The sequence below is a fragment of the Oncorhynchus clarkii genome, chromosome 30, assembly GCF_045791955.1.
Source record: "Oncorhynchus clarkii lewisi isolate Uvic-CL-2024 chromosome 30, UVic_Ocla_1.0, whole genome shotgun sequence".
NCBI classification, from domain to species: Eukaryota; Metazoa; Chordata; class Actinopteri; order Salmoniformes; family Salmonidae; genus Oncorhynchus; species Oncorhynchus clarkii.
In genome coordinates this window covers 38,863,972-38,886,786 of record NC_092176.1, presented here as the reverse complement: position 1 = coordinate 38,886,786, position 22,815 = coordinate 38,863,972, and the positions used below count along the sequence as shown (strand labels likewise).

The window sequence follows — 22,815 nt, the reverse complement described above, 5'->3', positions numbered from 1 at the left end:
GTCGTTAACGAGTGGAGGACAGAGGAGCCTCTTAAAGAAGAAGTTACAGGTCTGTGAGAGCCAGAAATCTTGCTTGTTTGTAGGTGACCAAATACTTATTTTCCACCATAATTTGCAAATAAATTCATAAAAAATCCTACAATGTGATTTTCTGGATTTTTTTCCTCATTTTGTCTGTCATAGTTGAAGTGTACCTATGATGAAAATTACAGACCTCTCTCATCTTTTTAAGTGGGAGAACTTGCACAATTGGTGGCTGACTAAATACTTTTTTGCCCCACTGTATCTGCTGGAGCGCGTGCTACGAGTGGGTGCTGCTATGGTGACCAGTGAGCTGAGATAAGGCGGGGCTTTACCTAACAGAGACTTGTAGATAACCTGTAGCCAGTGGATTTGGCGACGAGTATGAAGCGAGGGCCAACCAACGAGAGCGTACAGGTCGCAATGGTGGGTAGTGTATGGAGCTTTGGAGCATTTAGTTTTATTTGCGTTTAAGAGCAGTTGGAGGCCACGGAAGGAGAGTTGTATGGCATTGAAGCTCGTCTGGAGGTTAGTTAACACAGTGTCCAAGGAGAGGTGGATCAGAGAATCACCAGCAGCAAGAGCAACATCATTGATGTATGCAGAAAAGAGAGTCGGCTCGAGAATTGAACCCTGTGGCACACCCATAGAGACTGTCAGAGGACCGGACAACAGTCCCTCCGATTTGACACACTGAACTCTATCAGAGAAGTAGTTGGTAAACCAGGCGAGGCAATCATTTGAGAAACCAAGGCTGTCAATGTCAATGTAGTCATTGCAGAGCATCCATTTCACTGGCAATATCATTTTTGGATTCTGGAAATATTGTGCTCAGGTCAGGTGGTGCTGTTGGACTGGTAGGCTATGCATGGCACATGTAAAACACTGAAACACGACACTTTTATAAATAAACATGGCTATCTGGTGCACCCTAGTGGCCAATAGTATGCACTATGGGTCAAAACCAAAACATGGCTGGGTTTATTTGACTTCCTGTATTGAAATGAGCCGTTTGCAAATAATGGTTTGTTGTGGATCCAATCATTATCTCACCTATTTCAATGCTTCTCTTAACACATTCAGTGTTTTAAGTGATGGGGCATTCATAGTATGAGTCGGGCTGTCATTCAGATTGTCCCAGAATGCAAATCTGTACAGGTCCTTTTTATTTTCACTTTCACAATCAAGTCGGACAGATAACCTGACAGTAAGTACAGTAATGTCTTAAAATGTATCTATCTACAAGTTCGCTGTTTAAATTGTTTACATGTACGTTTCGCTGTAGCCTAGCTAGCCTAATATTGTGGATGAATAGGCTAATGCAAGGTTTTGTTTTAATGAATAGCACAGGTTTTGAATCTTGAGCTGAAATCGAAAGTAACAGTAACTTTTACATTTGCAATGTCATGTCCACGCGTTCCTGTTGAATGTGTTGTACAGCTTTCGAATATGCATTATTGGGCTATTCACTTCAATAGAAATGTTACAGATGGATTGATACATTATTTACTGTGCTACTAGTTGATACAACGAGTCATACTGTATCAATCAATGCTCCACGTCGCCCCACCATTCGTTTTGCGACAATGTGACCTGACTTAATTTCTTCCATCTGTAGGAAACTGCCGACTTTTTCTCAGGCGTGAGGATGACGACGTTAACTGTCACCATCCTGGTGCTCCTACATGTATCCTTTGCCCCATCTTTAGCGGCACAGCTTCCAGGAAACCATGATACCAACGACAAGTCTTCCTCACTTCTACCTCCCGTCGCCACTAATGGCCAACCTTTCCCCTGGGTCCACATGAGACTTCCTGAAACTGTCTCTCCAATCCACTATGACCTTCTCGTCCACCCTAACCTGACCAGCCTAGACTTCACCGGAGCGGTGCAGATTCAACTCCAGGTCTTCGAGGACACCTCTACCATCATCCTCCACAGCAAGGAACTGCAGATAGCTAAAGCTGAGCTCTTGGCACCGGAAGGTCCAGGGTCACTGCCAGTGTATGATCGGGTCCCTTCTTTTTCTACAAGTGTTGGCATCAGGGTTGGAGTCAAATTACATTTAAATTCCAATCAATTCAGGACCTACACTGAAATTCCAATGATCTTCAATGCTTTTCAAGGAGGACATTTTGGAATTGAAATTGGAATATGGGTTGACTTTCTGAATTGACTGGAATTCAAATGGACTTGAACCCAACCCTGGTTGTCATGTGTATTTCTATTGATACTGATGTCTGTATCTGTGTTGGTGGTAAATTGGATTCATTGTTGATGTGGATGTGATTGTCGGTGCTTCTATGTAGCTACAACACCAATATAAAATTCCTAGTAACATTTGTTGCATGGCAATAAAGTTTTTCTTATTCTGATTTTTTTCAAGGCCTCTGCAGGTGTTGGAGTACCCAGCCTCCCACCAGCTAGCTCTGGTGTCTGATGTGCTGCTGGTCAGAGGTGGGACGTACAAGGTTCGTCTGGAGTTCTCTGCCAACCTGTCTGACAGTTTCCACGGTTTCTACAAGAGCTCCTATCGCACAACCACGGGAGAGGTCAGGTAAGAATACGAACCATCAGGATTGGCCCTGGGCTGGACAGGTGGTCACCTAGAGCACTGAAAACGCACGTCAATCATTCTACAGTGCATTCCAAAAGAATATGCAGTGAAAGTGACCAACCACTTAGAGTGATCAAATCGTCCAGAGGCAGTGATGTAGTCACGTCACTAAACCTAGAGTCACGAGTCCCAAGTCCTTATTGTTCAAGTTCGAGTCACGAACCTAGAGTCACGAGTCCCAAGTCCTTATTGTTCAAGTTCGAGTCACGAATCGAGTCACGAGTCCCTTGGTAGTGCCAAAAGTAGCTGTACAACCATTTTTTAAGTTAAAAATGTCATTCCAGTGTTGCACATTGGTAAGGCTAAATAGATAATACCTCTATCTAACATTCGCTGCTGTAGCTCCTATGTTGAATGATGCAAAATATAGAGATATTCTGACAACAGTCACAACTGGTCGAGTCACGGGTCAGGGAAATTGTGACTCTAGTCCGAGTCAAGTCTGAGTCCTTGAATCGAGTATTACAACACTGCTGAAAGGTGTGCCACTATAATGAATTACTCAATCATAAGCTTTACATTCATTTTCCCTCGACCTACTGTATATCTTAATTGTAAACAACACATTTTTTTCTCTCCTCTGTCCTGTTAGATTTATAGCGTCCACTCAGTTTGAAGCGACCAGTGCCCGAGCAGCCTTCCCCTGTTTCGATGAGCCGGCGTTCAAAGCCAATTTCACCATCCAGATACGAAGGGAGGCACGCCACATTGCCCTCTCCAACATGCCCAAGGTACCCTGGGAAACACCACGGGCTGTATCTCATTAGTCGCAAGTGTCTTTCTCTCCTAGTCACCATTCCTTCACTTGATATTGAAAAGATCTATTAACAGGTGATATATAACAGATATATTAACAGGTGATATATAACAGATCTATTAACAGGTGATATATAATAGATCTATTAACAGGTGATATATAACAGATCTATTAACAGGTAATATATGACTGATCTATTAACAGGTGATATATGACTGATCTATTAACAGGTGATATATGACTGATCTATTAACAGGTGATATATAACAGATCTATTAACAGGTGATATATGACTGATCTATTAACAGGTGATATATGACTGATCTATTAACAGGTGATATATGACTGATCTATTAACAGGTGATATATGACTGATCTATTAACAGGTGATATATGACTGATCTATTAACAGGTGATATATGACTGATCTATTAACAGGTGATATATAACAGATCTATTAACAGGTGATATATAACAGATCTATTAACAGGTGATATATGACTGATCTATTAACAGGTGATATATAACAGATATATTAACGGGTGATATATAACAGATCTATTAACAGGTGATATATGACTGATCTATTAACAGGTGATATATAACAGATCGAATAACAGGTGATATATAACAGATCTAATAACAGGTGATATATAACAGATCTATTAACAGGTGATATATGACTGATCTATTAACAGGTGATGTATAACAGATCTATTAACAGGTGATATATAACAGATCTATTAACAGGTGATATATGACTGATCTATTAACAGGTGATATATAACAGATCTATTAACAGGTGATATATGACTGATCTATTAACAGGTGATATATAACAGATCTATTAACAGGTGATATATGACTGATCTATTAACAGGTGATATATAGCAGATCTATTAACAGGTGATATATAACAGGTGATATATAACAGATCTATTAACAGGTGATATATGACTGATCTATTAACAGGTGATATATAACAGGTGATATATAACAGGTGATATATAACAGATCTATTAACAGGTGATAAACGGGGCAGATGAACGCAAAACAATTCTATCCATTTAAGCTTTTTAACCATGTCACTTTCACCTGTCAAGCCAATGAGCAAAGAGTTCTGAAACATCCCAAAGTACCTGTTTCTCCACACCGTTTGAATGCCAGGGAGAGGCAGGTGTCATAATGAACATATCCTCTACCTCTTCCCTCCACAGGTAAAGACAGTGGAGTTACCAGGTGGCGTGCTGGAGGACCACTTTGACACCAGCGTTAGGATGAGCACCTACCTGGTGGCCTTCATCGTCTCTGACTTCCAGTCTGTCAGCAAGACCACCAGTCACGGAGTCAAGGTGAGCAGGAAGTCCTCTCATTGGTCAGAATGAAAGGGTAGCTTAAGATGCCCAACCTGCAAATAGAAATCAAGTGCATTGAATAACTTTCACGTGGAAAAGGGCGTTGTACCCTGTCTTGTTGATCAGGTTTTATCTTGTGCTACTTCTCTGTTTCACTGACTATGACTAGTTTATACACATACACCTCATTATAGCTCCCTAGTCCCTGCTGTGTGGAAGTGCTCAACAACATATTTATATGATTGACCTCTTCCTCTGTATTGTCCTATCAGATCTCAGTGTATGCTGTACCAGACAAGATCAACCAGACAGACTTTGCCCTGAATGCTGCAGTCAGACTGTTGGACTTCTACGATGACTACTTTGACATCCCATATCCTCTACCCAAACAGGGTGAGTAGAACACAACACGCATACACTACGCACCACACATAGACTTACTGGGGTGCATTCGGTAGCAGGAGGTGGCACTAGCTGACAGTTTATGCTAATGTAGGTCTATGTTTAATAATGGTTTATACACATTTTTGTAAGTAGACTTTCAACTAAAGCATTTCCTGATGTATTCCTATGTGTTCCTCCCAGACCTGGCAGCTATCCCAGACTTCCAGTCGGGTGCGATGGAGAACTGGGGTCTGACCACATACCGAGAGGCTGGGCTGCTCTTTGACCCCAACAAGAGCTCCGCCTCTGACAAGCTAGGCATCACCATGGTGATCGCACATGAGCTGGCACATCAGGTAAGTGGGACTAACCTCTGTTGGTTCATCAATCAGATGCTTTGTCAGAATATACAATACCTTCAGACAGTATTCCACATTTTGTTATGTTACAACCTGAATTCAAAACTGACAAAATATTTTTTTTTCTGGCCTATCTACACACAACACCCCAAAAAGGACAAAGTGAAAACAAGTTTTTAGAAATGTTTGCACATTTATTGAAAATTAAATTAGGGCTGGGTGATATGGCCAAAATATCATATTACAGTATTAGTTTTAATGTATGATGGGTATTTGACAGTATTTTATGTTTTTGAATAATACAAGTCCTAAATGTGCTTCCTCAGTAAGTTGGGAGTGACCCTAGCGTGGCAACACATACACTCTAAGTGATTTCAATGGGCCTCTCTCCATTTACATTGTTTTATACTGTTCAATTCAACTTAACCAAAAATACTTTTTTTTGCATTTTCATCCATTTCCGGCACTCATTTGAGATCATTTCCATGCTGCCACGTAGGGCTGCACGATATGGACAAATGTTAACCAAATGTTGCAATTGCGATTTGACTTGCGATTTATATCAAAACACTTGGTTGAACTGTTGGAATCATGAAAAAATAATAGTTCTTCTAATTCTATAGTTAGAAGATAGTGGGCACTTTGAATACAATGTTGTTTGCCATGACAACAAATTGAAAATTCCAGGGAGGAGTTATTGTAACAGGATAGGAACCAAAGTGTTGGTCAGTGTTTCCTAGGGGACCCTATAATCTTTGGCTACATTAACCCACTAGAGTGTCAATCTAAGTTACATAACAAAAACATTCCATCAAAATCAGTCAGCTTAAGCTACTTTTGCATTGGATGCATCTCAATCCATCACATCCACCGGTATCGCACTTCTGCATCTGCAGTGAAAGGTGGGAGAGCTAAGAGCAGTGAGACATCTGCAGTGAAAGGTGGGAGAGCTAAGAGCGGTGAGACATCTGCAGTGAAAGGTGGGAGAGCTAAGAGCGGTGAGACATCTGCAGTGAAAGGTGGGAGAGCTAAGAGCAGTGAGACATCTGCAGTGAAAGGTGGGAGAGCTAAGAGCGGTGAGACATCTGCAGTGAAAGGTGGGAGAGCTAAGAGCGGTGAGACATCTGCAGTGAAAGGTGGGAGAGCTAAGAGCGGTGAGACATCTGCAGTGAAAGGTGGGAGAGCTAAGAGCGGTGTTTGTCAGACCATGAGACACTCCGAAAATCGGTCTTCACACGTAAACTTCTGTAGCGTCTGACTGGTTTGACCTACAAACTATAATGACAACTTAATGGGAAGGGGAGACTCGAGGGTGTTCTCCGTTTTGCTCTATGACCCCTTGTCTGAAGTTAACTGGTACCGGTTCTTAAAAAATGAATGGAGGTATGAAGGGATTTTTGTGCCTACCCCCAAAAAAGGGCTTAAAATAATATATATATATATATATATATATACACACAGTACCAGTCAAAGTTTGGACAAACTTACTCATTCCAGGGTTTTTCTTTATTTTTACTATGTTCTACATTGTAGAATAATAGTGAAGACATCAAAACTATGAAATAACACAAATGGAATCAGGTAGTAACCAAAAAAGTGTTAAATCAAAATCTATTTTATATTTGAGATTCTTCAAAGTAGCCACACTTTGCCTTGATGACAGCTTTGCACACTCTTGGCGTTCTCTCAACCAGCTTCATCAGGTAGTCACCTGGAATGCATTTCAATTAACAGGTGTGCCTTGTTAAAAGGTCATTTGTTGAATTTATTATCTTAATGCGTTTGAACCAATCAGTTGTGTTGTGACAAGATAGGGGTGGTATACAGAAGATAGTCCTATTTGGTAAAAGACCAAGTCCATATTATGGCAAGAACAGCTCAAATAAGTAAAGAGAAATGACAGCCCATCATTACTTTAAGACATGAAGGTCAGTCAATGAGTCAAATTTGAACAATAGTCGCAAAAACCATTGAGCACCATGATGAAACTGGCTCTCATGAGGACTGCCAAAGGAAAGGAAGACCCAGAGTTACGGCACCTCTGCTGAAGAGGATACGTTCATTAAGTTAACTGGTTCTCATGAGGACTGCCAAAGGAATGGAAGACCCAGAGTTACCTCTGCTGCAGAGGATACGTTCATTAAGTTAACTGGTTCTCATGAGGACTGCCAAAGGAATGGAAGACCCAGAGTTACCTCTGCTGCAGAGGATACGTTCATTAAGTTAACTGGTTCTCATGAGGACTGCCAAAGGAAAGGAAGACCCAGAGTTACCTCTGCTGCAGAGGATACGTTCATTAAGTTAACTGGTTCTCATGAGGACTGCCAAAGGAAAGGAAGACCCAGAGTTACCTCTGCTGCAGAGGATACGTTCATTAGAGTTAACTGGTTCTCATGAGGACTGCCAAAGGAAAGGAAGACCCAGAGTTACCTCTGCTGCAGAGGATACGTTCATTAGAGTTAACTGGCTCTCATGAGGACTGCCAAAGGAAAGGAAGACCCAGAGATACCTCTGCTACAGAGGATACGTTCATTAAGTTAACTGGTTCTCATGAGGACCGCCAAAGGAAAGGAAGACCCAGAGTTACCTCTGCTGCAGAGGATACGTTCATTAAGTTAACTGGTTCTCATGAGGACTGCCAAAGGAATGGAAGACCCAGAGTTACCTCTGCTGCAGAGGATACGTTCAATAAGTTAACTGGTTCTCATGAGGACTGCCAAAGGAATGGAAGACCCAGAGTTACCTCTGCTGCAGAGGATACGTTCATTAAGTTAACTGGTTCTCATGAGGACTGCCAAAGGAAAGGAAGACCCAGAGTTACCTCTGCTGCAGAGGATACGTTCATTAAGTTAACTGGTTCTCATGAGGACTGCCAAAGGAAAGGAAGACCCAGAGTTACCTCTGCTGCAGAGGATACGTTCATTAGAGTTAACTGGTTCTCATGAGGACTGCCAAAGGAAAGGAAGACCCAGAGTTACCTCTGCTGCAGAGGATACGTTCATTAGAGTTAACTGGCTCTCATGAGGACTGCCAAAGGAAAGGAAGACCCAGAGTTACCTCTGCTACAGAGGATACGTTCATTAAGTTAACTGGCTCTAATGAGGACCGCCAAAGGAAAGGAAGACCCAGAGTTACCTCTGCTGCAGAGGATACGTTCATTAAGTTAACTGGTTCTCATGAGGACTGCCAAAGGAAAGGAAGACCCAGAGTTACCTCTGCTATGATGAAACTGGCTCTCATGAGGACCGCCAAAGGAAAGGAAGACTCAGAGATACCTCTGCTACAGAGGATACGTTCATTAAGTTAACTGGCTCTCATGAGGACTGCCAAAGGAAAGGAAGACCCAGAGTTACCTCTGCTACAGAGGATACGTTCATTAAGTTAACTGGCTCTCATGAGGACTGCCAAAGGAAAGGAAGACTCAGAGATACCTCTGCTACAGAGGATACGTTCATTAAGTTAACTGGCTCTCATGAGGACTGCCAAAGGAAAGGAAGACTCAGAGATACCTCTGCTGCAGAGGATAAGTTCATTAGAGTTAACTGGCTCTCATGAGGACTGCCAAAGGAAAGGAAGACCCAGAGTTACCTCTGCTACAGAGGATACGTTCATTAAGTTAACTGGCTCTCATGAGGACTGCCAAAGGAAAGGAAGACCCAGAGTTACCTCTGCTACAGAGGATACGTTCATTAAGTTAACTGGCTCTCATGAGGACTGCCAAAGGAAAGGAAGACCCAGAGTTACGGTACCTCTGCTGAAGAGGATAAGTGCATTAGCGTTAACTGCACCTCAGAAATTGCAGCCCAAATAAATGCTTCACAGAGTTCAAGTAACAGACACATCTCAACATCAACTGTTCAGAGGAGACTGCGTGAATCAGGCCTTCGTGGTCGAATTGCTGCAAAGAAACCACTACTAAAAGACACCAATAATAAGAAGAGACTTGCTTGGGCCAAGAAACACGAGCTAATGACATTAAACAAGCGATGGTTGTTAGGACCGGTGGAAATCTGTCTTTTGGTCTGAAGAGTTGAAATTTGAGCTATTTGGTTCCAACCGTCTTTTGTGAGACGCTCAGCAGGTGAACGGATGATCTCTGCATGTGTGGTTCCCACCGTGAAGCATGGAGGAGGAGGTGTGATGGTGTGGGGGTGTGCTTTGCTGGTGACACTGTCTGTGATTTATTTTCGATTTCAAGGCACGCTTAACCAGCATGACTAGCACAGCATTCTGTAGCCATACGCAAATAAAGAAAACCCTTGAATGTGTAGGTGTGTCCAAACTTTTGACTGGTACTGTATGTATAATAATAATTATAATAATAATAAACTATTTCCTGTTTTGTTTTTTACAATTCTATCTCCTAGATTAAGGACGGACACTTCAAAACCTTGTTTCTCATTATTTATTTTTAGACTGTTCTTTTTGCCTTGTATTAGGAGTGCCTTGTGTTATTCAATGCATTTCTTTCGGCTTCAACTGTAAAGGCCGAGATCAATATTTGATCAAATCATTTTGGTGTATATATATATTTTTTTATACCTAAAGGGGTCCTAAACTTCAAACTCAAATAGCTAAATGATCCATAGTATGACCATCTTAAAACAATTCCACATGTCAGTTTAGCACCTCCCCAATGTCTTAGACTCTAAACAATTAAATGTTTTCTCTTAGCTACTTCATGTAGCATTTTCATTCTTCACCTATGTTTGGGGTACAGAGATGAGGTAATCATTAAAAAATCATGTTAAACACTATCATTGCACACAAAGTGAGTCCATGCAACCTATTATGTGACTTGTGAACTTATTTAGGCTTGCCATAACAAAGGGGTTGAATACTTATTGACTCAAGACATTTCAGCTTTTCATTTTTTATTCATTTCTAAACATTTAGAAAAATACTTCAACATTATGGGGAATTGTGTGTAGGCCAGTGACCTACACATCTAAATGAAACCCATTTTAAATTCAGGCTGTAACACAATTTGTTTTGTTGTTGAAAAAGTCAAGGGGTGTGCATACTTTCTGAAAGCATGTGGTATATTCCCTGTTATAAACTGGGTGGTTCGAGCCCTGAATGCTGATTGGCTAACATCAGACCGTATAACATGGGTATGACAAAACATGTATTTTTACTGCTCTATTTACGTTAGTAACCAGTTTATAAGGCACCTCGGGGGTTTGTGGTATATGGCCAATATACCACGGCTCAGGGCTGTATCCAGGCACTCCGTGTTGTGTTGTGCTTAAGAACAGCCCTTAGCCGTGGTATATTGGCCATATACCACACCCCCTCGGGCCTTATTGCTTAATTATTAGCTTGTTTCTGTGCTCTAATATAAAGTGTTACCAGTGTTCTAGTAGTTTTGGGTAATGCACTACATTTCCTGGGAGATTTCTTTATGTTTTTTACCTAGTGTTTCGGTAACCTAGTGACTATCTTGTCCTAACCCTGTCTCTACTCCTGTTGGTCTAGTGGGTTGGTAACCTAGTGACTATCTTGTCCTAACCCTGTCTCTACTCCTGTTGTTCTAGTGGTTCGGTAACCTAGTGACTATCTTGTCCTAACCCTGTCTCTACTCTTGTTGGTGTAGTGGGTTGGTAACCTAGTGACTATCTTGTCCTAACCCTGTCTCTACTCCTGTTGGTCTAGTGGGTTGGTAACCTAGTGACTATCTTGTCCTAACCCTGTCTCTACTCCTGTTGTTCTAGTGGGCTGGTAACCTAGTGACTATCTTGTCCTAACCCTGTCTCTACTCCTGTTGGTCTAGTGGGTTGGTAACCTAGTGACTATCTTGTCCTAACCCTGTCTCTACTCCTGTTGGTCTAGTGGGTTGGTAACCTAGTGACTATCTTGTCCTAACCCTGTCTCTACTCCTGTCGGTCTAGTGGTTCGGTAACCTAGTGACCATGCAGTGGTGGAATGACCTGTGGCTCAACGAGGGCTTTGCAAAGTTCATGGAGTTTGTGTCAGTTAACATCACCAATCCTGAGCTGCAAGTGGTAAGCCTCTGTTTGGTTTTTAATATTCATTTTCTGTATTTCTTTTGTTGATTTAGTATGAAATTAAAGAGTATAGTAGAGAGTTTGTATAAAAACGTACCTGAACAAATACTGAGCTAGTTGATAGGCAGGCTGCTAGATGTATGTGTAAGGAAATCAGGGTTGTTGTGATATCACTAACTGACAAATGACTTCTCTCTCTTTCTCTCTATCTCTCTCTCTCTCTTTCTGTTTTCTCTCTCTCTTTCTGTTTTCTCTCTCTCTCTCTCTCTTTCTGTTTTCTCTCTCTCTCTCTTTCTGTTTTCTCTCTATCTCTCTCTCTCTTTCCCTCCCCCTCAGAATGACTTCTTCCTAGGGAAGTGTTTTGAGGCGATGGAGGTGGATTCATTAAGCTCCTCCCACCCCGTTTCCAGCCAGGTGGACACTCCTACTCAGATCCAGGAGATGTTTGACGATGTCTCCTACGATAAGGTTAGACTCCCATCCAATCAATCAATCAATCAACCAAGGTCTGACTCCTGTCCAGTCTATTCACTTCATGCTGACTATCCGTCAGACCTAGTTTCAAATACTTCACTGAAATGGAACCAATAGAAGAGCCCCAAAAGTGCAAACCCCCTTCACCTGAAACTCTAGACATGCTAAAACAAACACTCAAAATACTAGAAAGATTTAAAATATGATTTGAACACAGGTTTGCTATCTTCTCTGAAAGTACTCCAGTCTAGTCAGTGAGTTGATTTCTGTGAATTCATGTGTTATTGTTTTTCCAGGGGGCGTGTATTCTGAACATGCTGAGAGACTTCCTGACCCCAGAGGCGTTTAAGATTGGTATTGTCCGTTACCTCAGACGTTACAGCTATCAGAACACTGTCAACAGCCATCTGTGGGAGAGCCTCACTAACGTGAGTGTGTATACAGCTCCCTGAGCTTCATACCCTTTTCACACTACTGAGTCGAACCCAACCAAGCCAATAATGTGTGTGTCTTAATAACAGATCTGCCAGTCAGATGATCTGGATGAGGGCAGACTGAAAGACGATGGGTTCTGTTCTCAGGAAAAGGCCCAGTCTGGAGCTCCTGTAAGTCACAACACACCAGCAAACCCCTCCTACACACTGTTACAGTCAACACACTGTAACTGTCAACACACTGTAACTGACAACACATGAACAGTCAACACACTGTAAATGACAACACACGAAGAGTCAACACACTGTAACTGACAACACACGAACAGTCAACACACTGTAACTGACAACACACTAACAGTCAACACACTGTAACTGTCAACACACTGTAACTGACAACACATGAACAGTCAACACACTGTAACTGACAACACACGAACAGTCAACACACTGTAACTGACAACACACGAACAGTCAACACACTGTAACTGACAACACACGAACAGTCAACACACTGTAACAGTCAACACACTGTAACTGACAACACACGAACAGTCAACACACTGTAACTGACAACACACGAACAGTCAACACACTGTAACTGACAACACACGAACAGTCAACACACTGTAACAGTCAACACACTGTCACAGTAGTGTGTAACAGTACACACTAACAGTCAACACACTAACAGTCAACACACTGTAACAGTCAACACACTAACAGTCAACACACTATCAGTCAACACACTACAACAGTCAACACACTGTAACAGTTAATGTCTTGTGGTGTTCATGTCCTGTGGAGTAATGTATCCTGTCCTGTGTCCTTCCTGGCTTGCTGTAGAAGTGGTACTCAGGTGACTGTGTCTGTGTGTTTGTGTTGTAGAAGTGGTACTCAGGTGTCTGTGCGTGTGTGTTGTAGAAGTGGTACTCAGGTGACTGTGTCTGTGCGTGTGTGTTGTAGAAGTGGTACTCAGGTGTCTGTGTCTGTGCGTGTGTGTTCGTGTTGTAGAAGTGGTACTCAGGCGATCAGCTGGATGTGAGGGCCATCATGGACACGTGGACGCTGCAGGAGGGGTTTCCCCTGGTCACTGTAGAGGTCAGGGGTCGCCAGGTCAGACTCAGCCAGGAGAGATACCTCAAGACCGACGATCCCTCACAGACACACGGGTAAAATAATTCCCACTCCTTTCCTATTTTCTGGTTTTATTGAACAGATGTCAGTGAGAGAGAATGTGTCCCCCCATACAGCTTCCTGTGGCAGGTTCCTCTGACCTACATCACCAGCAGCTCCAGCACAGTGCATCGCTTCCTGCTCAAGACCAGGACAGGTAGGCGTCTCTGTCTCTGGGTTTGTGACCTAACAGTTCTAGCATTAGTCTCTCCTGGTAACAGTATAGTTACAGTACACCAACTAACTACGTCCCCCTCTAGACGTGCTGTACCTACCAGAGGAGGTGGAGTGGGTCAAGTTTAACGTGGATATGAGTGGTTACTACATGGTCCATTACGAGGGGGAAGGCTGGCGTTCTCTGACCTCCCTGCTGCTGACCAATCACAGGGCTCTGAGCTCCAACGACCGCGCCTCCCTCATAAACAATGCCTTCCAATTGGTCAGGTCAGTCTGTCAACATAGTGTATAATATCGTAAAATGTTGTTTTTTTTCAATGTCGTTTTTTATGTATACTGCTCAAAAATATAAATGCAACGTTCAACAATTTCAACGATTTTACTGAGTTGCAGTTCATATGAGGAAATCAGTCAATTGAAATAAATGTATTAGGCCCTACTATATGTATTTCACATGACTGGGCAGGGGCGCAGCCATGGGTGGGCCTGGAAGGGCATAGGCCCACCCACGTGAGAGCCAGGCCCAGCCAATGGGAATGAGTTTTTCCCCACAAAAGGGCTTTATTACAGACAGAAATAGTCCTCAGTTTCATCAACTGTCCGGGGGGCTGGTTTCAGATAATCCCTCAGGTGAAAAAGCCGTATGTGGAGGTCCTGGGCCGGTGTGGTTACACGTGGTTGGTTGGACGTACTACCAAATTCTCTAAAACGACATAGGAGGTGGCTTATTGTAGAGAAATGAACATTCAATTATCTGGCAACAGCTTTGGTGGACATTCATGCAGTCAGCATGTCAATTGCACGCTCTCTCAAAACTTGAGAGATCTGTGTCATTGTGTTATGTGACAAAACTGCGCATTTTAGAGTGGCCTTTTATTGTCCATGTATAATGATCATGGTGTTTCATCAGCTTCTTGATATGCCACACCTGTCAGGTGGATGAATGATCTTGGCAAAGGAGAAATGCTCACTAACAGGGATGTAAACTAATGTGTGCACAACATTTGAGAGAATTAAGCTTTTTGTGCATATGGAACATTTCTGGGATCTTTTAATTCAGCTCATGAATCATGGGACCAACACTTTACATGTTGCGTTTATATTTTTGTTCAGTGTATTTATGTATGTCAAATTGTTGTGTTTAAGAGAGTTACTCCAATTTTTTTTAAACAAACTCTTCCACACTTTAAAAAAAATTCTTGATTGGTTAGAATGGGCAAGGTACGCAGGGCTGTTACGGCGACCGTATTACCGCCTGTTACTGTCATTTAAATATACCAATGTGTTTTCATTAATTTAATTCCCTTAATCTATTTCATGAGAATTTGTAAGATTCTTGTTTGCATAAAATAGACGGAGACCAGTCTTATCAATAATAGGTAACAGAATTTATTCTCGGAGCGCGTTACCACGAGCAACAGTTTATATACAATAACATGACGTAATTTCATTGCTCCTAAAATGAATCTCCTCCTCCAGACCGGGTCAAAGGGAACTTTAAAAGTTCACTCTGAGTTCATTCTGACCCCCCTAGCACATACACAGGACACACAACACAACTGAATTAACTTTTGACCCCTCAACATTATCGATCACCACTTAGCTGACAGTTCTAATTAACAGAAAACCTAGGAATGCACTCACTGTCTTATCTAAAACACCCCAAAGCTCAGTTTCGTCAGTTCAACCATAGGTTAACTACCTTATCTGTTTACTTAATCCACAACCCATTTCTTTCTTCCTAGTTGGAATGGTGTTCATTAACTTTAATTACTCCTTGTCCGTGTCACACAATCCCTTCTTATGAACTCATATAGTTAATCAGATATAATAAAACAGAGTATAAGTTTACTTAGTTACAGTTCCATTTAAAATGATTTGTTCAGACATTTAATCATAATTTTCCTAACACCGCCACAACCGGCAGTCACGAATCATGACCGCAGTCACATTCCACATGGCCGTTGAGTCACGGGAACTAACTCCATAATTGCACTCTGATGCCGCTGATGGTTGTTAGTAGCCTACCAAACTTGCTAACAGCCAGTCGCTAATGGCCTGATACTCGGCGCTCTATTTTCCCTGTAATCAATCCAAATACTATCGAGAATCTAATCAAACTCTACATGACAGCCCTGGCATTCAGTTTGAGCAGACTGTTGCATAGTGAGAGCCAGCTCCTCATAGCTGGTTGATGCAGGGAATGAACCAATGCCCAGCAGTCTAAGTCAAGAAACAGCGCATGCATATTTTTTTTGCGACTTTTTCAAATCATAGTCGCAGGCATCACGATGTATTCTAGCCCATAGACCTATATGTTTTGATAAGGTTTGTATCACAACTAAAGTGGCCAAATAATTCTAAGCATAGCCTATAGGCATAGGACCCCTGGAACAGGGTTGGAGAGCACATAGCCTACAGAGTCGGAACAGGGTTGGAGAGCACATAGCCTACAGCGTCGGAACAGGGTTGGAGAGCACATAGCCTACAGCGTCGGAACAGGGTTGGAGAGCACATAGCCTACAGCGTCGGAACAGGATTGGAGAGCACATAGCCTACAGAGTCGGAACAGGGTTGGAGAGCACATAGCCTACAGAGTCGGAACAGAGTGTTCTTATAACAGAGTGTTCTCCTACAGAGTGTTCTTATAAGCCCAGTCATTGTGTAAAAAAAAAGTTTTGACATGCCACTATTTAAAAGAGGATTTCCACTTTCTAACACTGCAATATTTATTGTTCAATTCTTAACATGAAGCACATTTAATCTGCTTTACAACCTGTGTATCCTACCTGGCATATTCATAACGTAACCGCGGTGTGTGTGTAGCCTACCTGGCATATTCATAACGTAACCGCGGTGTGTGTGTATCCTACCTGGCATATTCAAAACATAACTGCGGTGTGTGTGTATCCTACCTGGCATATTCAAAACGTAACCGCGGTGTGTGTGTAGCCTACCTGGCATATTCATAACGTAACCGCGGTGTGTGTGTATCCTACCTGGCATATTCAAAACGTAACCGCGGTGTGTGTGTAGCCTACCTGGCATATTCATAACGTAACCGCGGTGTGTGTGTAGCCTACCTGGCATATTCAAACCGTAACCGCGGGTAACCTCCGTTCACTATTGGAGTGCATGCTGTGGGTGCCGTGTTTTATTTGTGGGCCGTTCTAAATCAAACTACTTCCACACATGTATTATTATGTAAAGACCTGATTCAATTGAGAACAGTCTGATGGGTGAGAATATTATCAAGGACAACAATTGTTGAATGAGAGACTGATGGAGTGTGTGCAGCCTACCTGGCATATTCAAAACGTAACCGCGGTGTGTTGAATGAGAGACTGATGGAGTGTGTGCAGCCTACCTGGCATATTCAAAACGTAACCGCGGTGTGTTGAATGAGAGACTGATGGAGTGTGTGCAGCCTACCTGGCATATTCAAAACGTAACCGCGGTGTGTTGAATGAGAGACTGATGGAGTGTGTGCAGCCTACCTGGCATATTCAAAACGTAACCGCGGTGTGTTGAATGAGAGACTGATGGAGTGTGTGCAGCCTACCTGGCATATTCAAAACGTAACCGCGGTGTGTTGAATGAGAGACTGATGGAGTGTGTGCAGCCTACCTGGCATATTCAAAACGTAACCGCGGTGTGTTGAATGAGAGACTGATGGAGTGTGTGCAGCCTACCTGGCATATTCAAAACGTAACCGCGGTGTGTTGAATGAGAGACTGATGGAGTGTGTGCAGCCTACCTGGCATATTCAAAACGTAACCGCGGTGTGTTGAATGAGAGACTGATGGAGTGTGTGCAGCCTACCTGGCATATTCAAAACGTAACCGCGGTGTGTTGAATGAGAGACTGATGGAGTGTGTGCAGCCTACCTGGCATATTCAAAACGTAACCGCGGTGTGTTGAATGAGAGACTGATGGAGTGTGTGCAGCCTACGTAAGAAACAGAGAAGAGCGTTTCATGAGACTTTTTGATTTATTTTTTAAATTAGAGTGGCATCATGCAGCCTTGTATTATAGATCAAAACAACAGCCGAAGGGTTTGTATCACAACTAAAGTTACATTATAACTGTGAGCATATAGGAGGACGTGTTTCAATATGATCACTTTATCCGCTCAACACAGAATAGTCACATGTGTGCTGTGCACTGCCTCGGAAATAGTTTTGGGGAAAATATCCTTTCTATTTTATTCAGCTTTGTTCAATTGTGTTATTCTTACTATAAAAAATGGAAATTATAAGCAAATCTTGTCTGCTAAATGATCTAGTGTAGCCCACAGCCATATGGCATAGCCAGATCTCAGGACCTAACATAAGGACAACTCAGAGTATGTATTCTCTTCTTTTGAAACATTTTAAATAGTGGATTATTGTGATGGTTTAGGCTATATTGAATGGGTTTATTAGACTTTTTTAAATGTACTGTACATGTTCCAAAGATCTGCATCAGTGGCTTGTAGGCTAGTCCAACGATGCATGACAGTTTGCATGACAGTTACAGGTTGACAATTTCATGACCGCCACAGTGGTACATATTTAAAATGTTTTTAAATGAGTTAGGTTAGACTTTGTACGCATTCAAAATATCTTCAGGTGAGTGGGTTGAGTGATCTTGTCTGTGTCCCCCAGAGTGGGTAAGGTAGGACTGGACACAGCCTTGGACCTGTCCCAGTATCTGTCCCTAACACCATGTCCCCTTTCTTCATTGTAGTGTTGGTAAGGTAGGACTGGACACAGCCTTGGACCTGTCTCTGTATCTGTCCAAGGAGACAGACATCATGCCTGTCACCCAGGGTCTGGGGGAGCTGGTCCCTCTCTACAAACTGATGGAGAAGAGAGACATGGAGGGTCTGGAGAACCAGATGAAGGTAAGAGAGCCTGGTTCCTCTTCAGGTTTCTTTCTTCCAGAGTTTTTTGACGGAGCTTTTGTCACTGTGCCTCTGCTTGCTCTTCGGGGACAAGAGGTTGTGACAACTGTTGATGTAAAAAGGGCTTTATCAATACGTTTGATTGATGGATTGAATAGAGATATAATGTCTGTCAGGGCTACATCGTGGAGCTGTTCCGGGGTTTGATAGACCGTCAGACGTGGAGTGACGAGGGCTCTGTTTCCCAGAGGGTTCTAAGGAGCTACCTGCTGCTGTTCGGTTCTGTCAGGAACCATCCCCCCTGTGTCGCTACCGCCACACACCTCTTCAACAAGTGGAGGGCCTCCGACGGCAACATGAGGTCAGATGTCAAACCATTCAATTCAATGAAAATGAACTTTTTTTTTTGTCCTGAAAGTAAAAGAGAGAAAAGAAGGAGAGCATGCTAGAGTATTGGGACAACCCCCACTCTCTCTCTCTTCTTCCTCAGTCTCCCCAGTGATGTCAGCTTGGCGGTGTTTGCCATTGGTGCTCGTGACCCCGAGGGGTGGGATTTCCTCTTTGAGAAGTACCGCCATTCGCAGCACACATCTGTCAAGAGCCGCATCAAGTCTGCCCTGTCCATCAGCCCTCTGCAACACAAGCTAAAGAGGTGGGTTAACATGAAGAACGTCTCAGAACTATCTCTCCTGCTTACATCACTCAGAACTATCTCTCCTGCTTACAGCACTCAGAACTATCTCTCCCGCTTACATCACTCAGAACTATCTCTCCTGCTTACAGCACTCAGAACGATCGCTCCTGCTTACAGTCCTCAGAACTATCTCTCCCGCTTACATCACTCAGAACTATCTCTCCTGCTTACATCACTCAGAACTATCTCTCCTGCTTACAGCACTCAGAACTATCTCTCCCGCTTACATCACTCAGAACTATCTCTCCTGCTTACAGCACTCAGAACGATCGCTCCTGCTTACAGTCCTCAGAACTATCTCTCCCGCTTACATCACTCAGAACTATCTCTCCTGCTTACATCACTCAGAACTATCTCTCCTGCTTACATCACTCAGAACTATCTCTACTGCTTACAGTCCTCAGAACTATCTCTACTGCTTACAGTCCTCAGAACTATCTCTCCTGCTTACAGTCCTCAGAACTATCTCTCCTGCTTACATCACTCAGAACTATCTCTCCTGCTTACATCACTCAGAACTATCTCTCCTGCTTACATCACTCAGAACTATCTCTCCTGCTTACACCACTCAGAACTATCTCTCCTGCTTACATCACTCAGAACTATCTCTCCTGCTTACATCACTCAGAACTCTCTCTCCTGCTTACAGCACTCAGAACTATCTCTCCCGCTTACATCACTCAGAACTCTCTCTCCTGCTTACATCACTCAGAACTATCTCTCCTGCTTACAGTCCTCATAACTATCTCTCCTGCTTACATCACTCAGAACTATCTCTCCTGCTTACAGTCTTCATAACTATCTCTCCTGCTTACAGTCCTCAGAACTATCTCGCCCGCTTACAGTCCTCAGAACTATCTCTCCCGTTTACAGTCCTCAGAACTATCTCTCCTGCTTACAGTCCTCAGAACTATCTCTCCTGCTTACAGTCCTCATAACTATCTCTCCTGCTTACAGTCCTCAGAACTATCTCTCCTGCTTACAGTCCTCAGAACTATCTCTCCTGCTTACAACACTCAGAAATATCTCTCCTGCTTACAGTCCTCAGAACTATCTCTCCTGCTTACAGTCCTCAGAACTATCTCTCCTGCTTACAGTCCTCAGAACTATCTCTCCTGCTTACAGTCCTCATAACTTGCTGCTCTGTATTGCATTTAAACCTCTAAAAGTCTTTGAGGTGCGGTCATACCATGGATCATTTAGCTATTTGATTTAGAATTTTAGGACCCCGGTAGGTATAAAAAAAATAGAGAATTTGGGCTTTACTACTATAGCCAATAGAAATACACTGAATAACATTCATAAATGGAAAAACAGACAGTCCAGAATAAAGATAAGGAATAACGTTTTCAATTGTCTGTCCTAAATCTATATCACATATTTAACCCCTTTTATGTTGGCTCAAAACTACCTTCATACTTCCATAAATGTTTTAAAGTGATACCGGGTTACCTTCAGACGAGTCCCGGGGGGTTTGTGGGCGTCGTTGAGCAAAGAGGAGAACGCCATCGTGTTCGTTACGTGGCGCTACGTTTTCATGAGAAGACGGGATGCGGGATGTCTCCTGGTCTGACAAACAACGCTTTAGCTCTGCCACTTTGCATAGCAGATGCGGTGGTTTGACCTCTCCCTCACACCCCCTGTGTCTCTCCCCCCCCCCAGGTTAATGGAGCAGAGTCTTGCGGGCGAGGTGATGAAGACTCAGGACCTTCCTCATGTGGTCATCTCTGTCAGCAGGAACCCTAAAGGGTACAAGCTGGCCTGGGACTTCCTCAGACACAACTGGCACACACTGGTGAAGAAGTGAGTCTGATGATCTTACGCCGTGGTTATACTAGAAACTACCTTGTAGTAAGGAATCACCAAGATCTCCCCTCATGGTGTATCTTCAGAACAGCATGCAAAGCGGAACTGTTGGCTGTTAGCCTGTCCAGCATGGTGTCAGAACTAGCTACTAGCACAACCCTCCCTCTGATTGATTATTATCTGGTTGCGTTGCTGATCATTTGCATAAAGTTGTCATTTTCTTTTCGAGGTGTTTGTATACCTAACCCCCAATGACCTTTTGACCTGTAGGTTTGACCTGGGGTCCCACTCTATCTCAGGCATGGTGACCGGTGTGACCAACCAGTACTCCACCAGGGAGATGCTGGACGAGGTACTCTGGTGTTTGACCTTACGACTATTACTATTACCTTACGTTATGTAGCTATATCGTTTTGTCAGCTGGAATAACTACAAAATTCAAAAGGCACTCAAATGTTTCCCTCATAATAACTACCCTACTGTTAGTGTATTACTGTCTGCGTGTTCATAGGCTCACATTTAGCTGTATATAGTAGATGTGTTTAAGATCTATTGTAAGCAGTCTGCCCATGTCTCCTCTCCCCCAGGTTCGCGGGTTCTTTGACTCTCTGTCTGAGGAGACAGGTTCTGGTCTGAGGTGTATTCAGCAGACGTATGAGAGCATTGAAGAGAACATCCGCTGGATGGACCAGCACCTGCCCCAGCTAAAGGCCTGGCTGGACAGACAGGCCCAGGGTGCCAGGACAGAGACACGGGGCCACGAGGATCTATAGGCCTTCTATGCAGTACAGGGCAGGGAGGGGTCTAGAGCAGGGTTCCCCAACTAGCGGGCTGAATTTGGCCCGTAGCTGGTTTTATTTGGCCCCACCAAGTTTTCTGAGAAAATATTTGTTTTATTGTTGGGACATAAAATACTAAAAACACCAGGAAATCAACCAGCTGATTTGAATTTAAGAAATCTGTTCCAAAGTATTATCACGCATAATAGGGAGACACGTGATCGTTTACAAATGTAAGCAAGGTTTGAAATGATGATGTTTTCGTCCAACATATCTGTTTGGGCATCTTGCGGTCTACAAATGATTTGTAATTATGTACCGGCTCCCCCGCTCAAGAGAAAAATCATCCCGCGGCTGAATCTCGTCGATAATCCCTGGTCTAGATCGCATAATGATTATGGCTGTGTGTTTGAGAGCATCAAAACCGGGATGAATTATGCGGAAATTGTGACTAACTGATGTAGAAATAATATTGAGTAGTTATTTATGATGCAAGATGATTTGTAAATTTGTCAATCTCGACTCACCTTTAAAGAATAATATTTCCTCAGTGCATTGAGCAGTGTTGGTAACACTGGATGTCACATTTTTGTCTGAGACAAAGGTCGGCACAAGGCTAAGACCCTAAACTATTTTTTAAATATTTTTCATCTTAGGTAAATTTATAAGAATTTCAGAGAATCAGTTATCCTCACCTCAACTTTAAAACAGACGTGTCTACGACTCAGTTTGTCTTTTTTTGTGTGATGAATTTATTATGCAATACTGTCAGCATAAATGTGTGAGCCTTTTTATATATATATATATATATATAAAATGGTTGTCCCCACTTCTTAGGGGATCATAACCACCAGGAGATTTTCTCCACATAAGCGTTACCTTGGTTACT

The 22,815-nt window shown here is 42.8% G+C and overlaps 1 protein-coding gene across 1 annotated transcript; it reads left to right on the top strand.

The window, feature by feature from the left end:
- The first annotated feature begins 996 nt into the window (after positions 1 to 996).
- LOC139389348 (endoplasmic reticulum aminopeptidase 1b) lies at positions 997 to 22,743 on the top strand. Its single transcript, XM_071136028.1, has 20 exons — positions 997 to 1,228; positions 1,640 to 2,025; positions 2,408 to 2,578; positions 3,231 to 3,369; positions 4,613 to 4,747; positions 5,023 to 5,143; positions 5,336 to 5,490; positions 11,385 to 11,498; positions 11,838 to 11,969; positions 12,272 to 12,403; positions 12,497 to 12,580; positions 13,424 to 13,581; positions 13,663 to 13,742; positions 13,846 to 14,029; positions 18,491 to 18,647; positions 18,824 to 19,008; positions 19,138 to 19,299; positions 21,004 to 21,144; positions 21,418 to 21,499; positions 21,735 to 22,743. Exons 2-20 carry the CDS (start codon positions 1,670 to 1,672, stop codon positions 21,918 to 21,920), a joined length of 2,874 nt encoding a protein of 957 aa, XP_070992129.1. The 5' UTR covers positions 997 to 1,228; positions 1,640 to 1,669; the 3' UTR covers positions 21,921 to 22,743.
- The last annotated feature ends 72 nt before the right edge of the window (positions 22,744 to 22,815 follow it).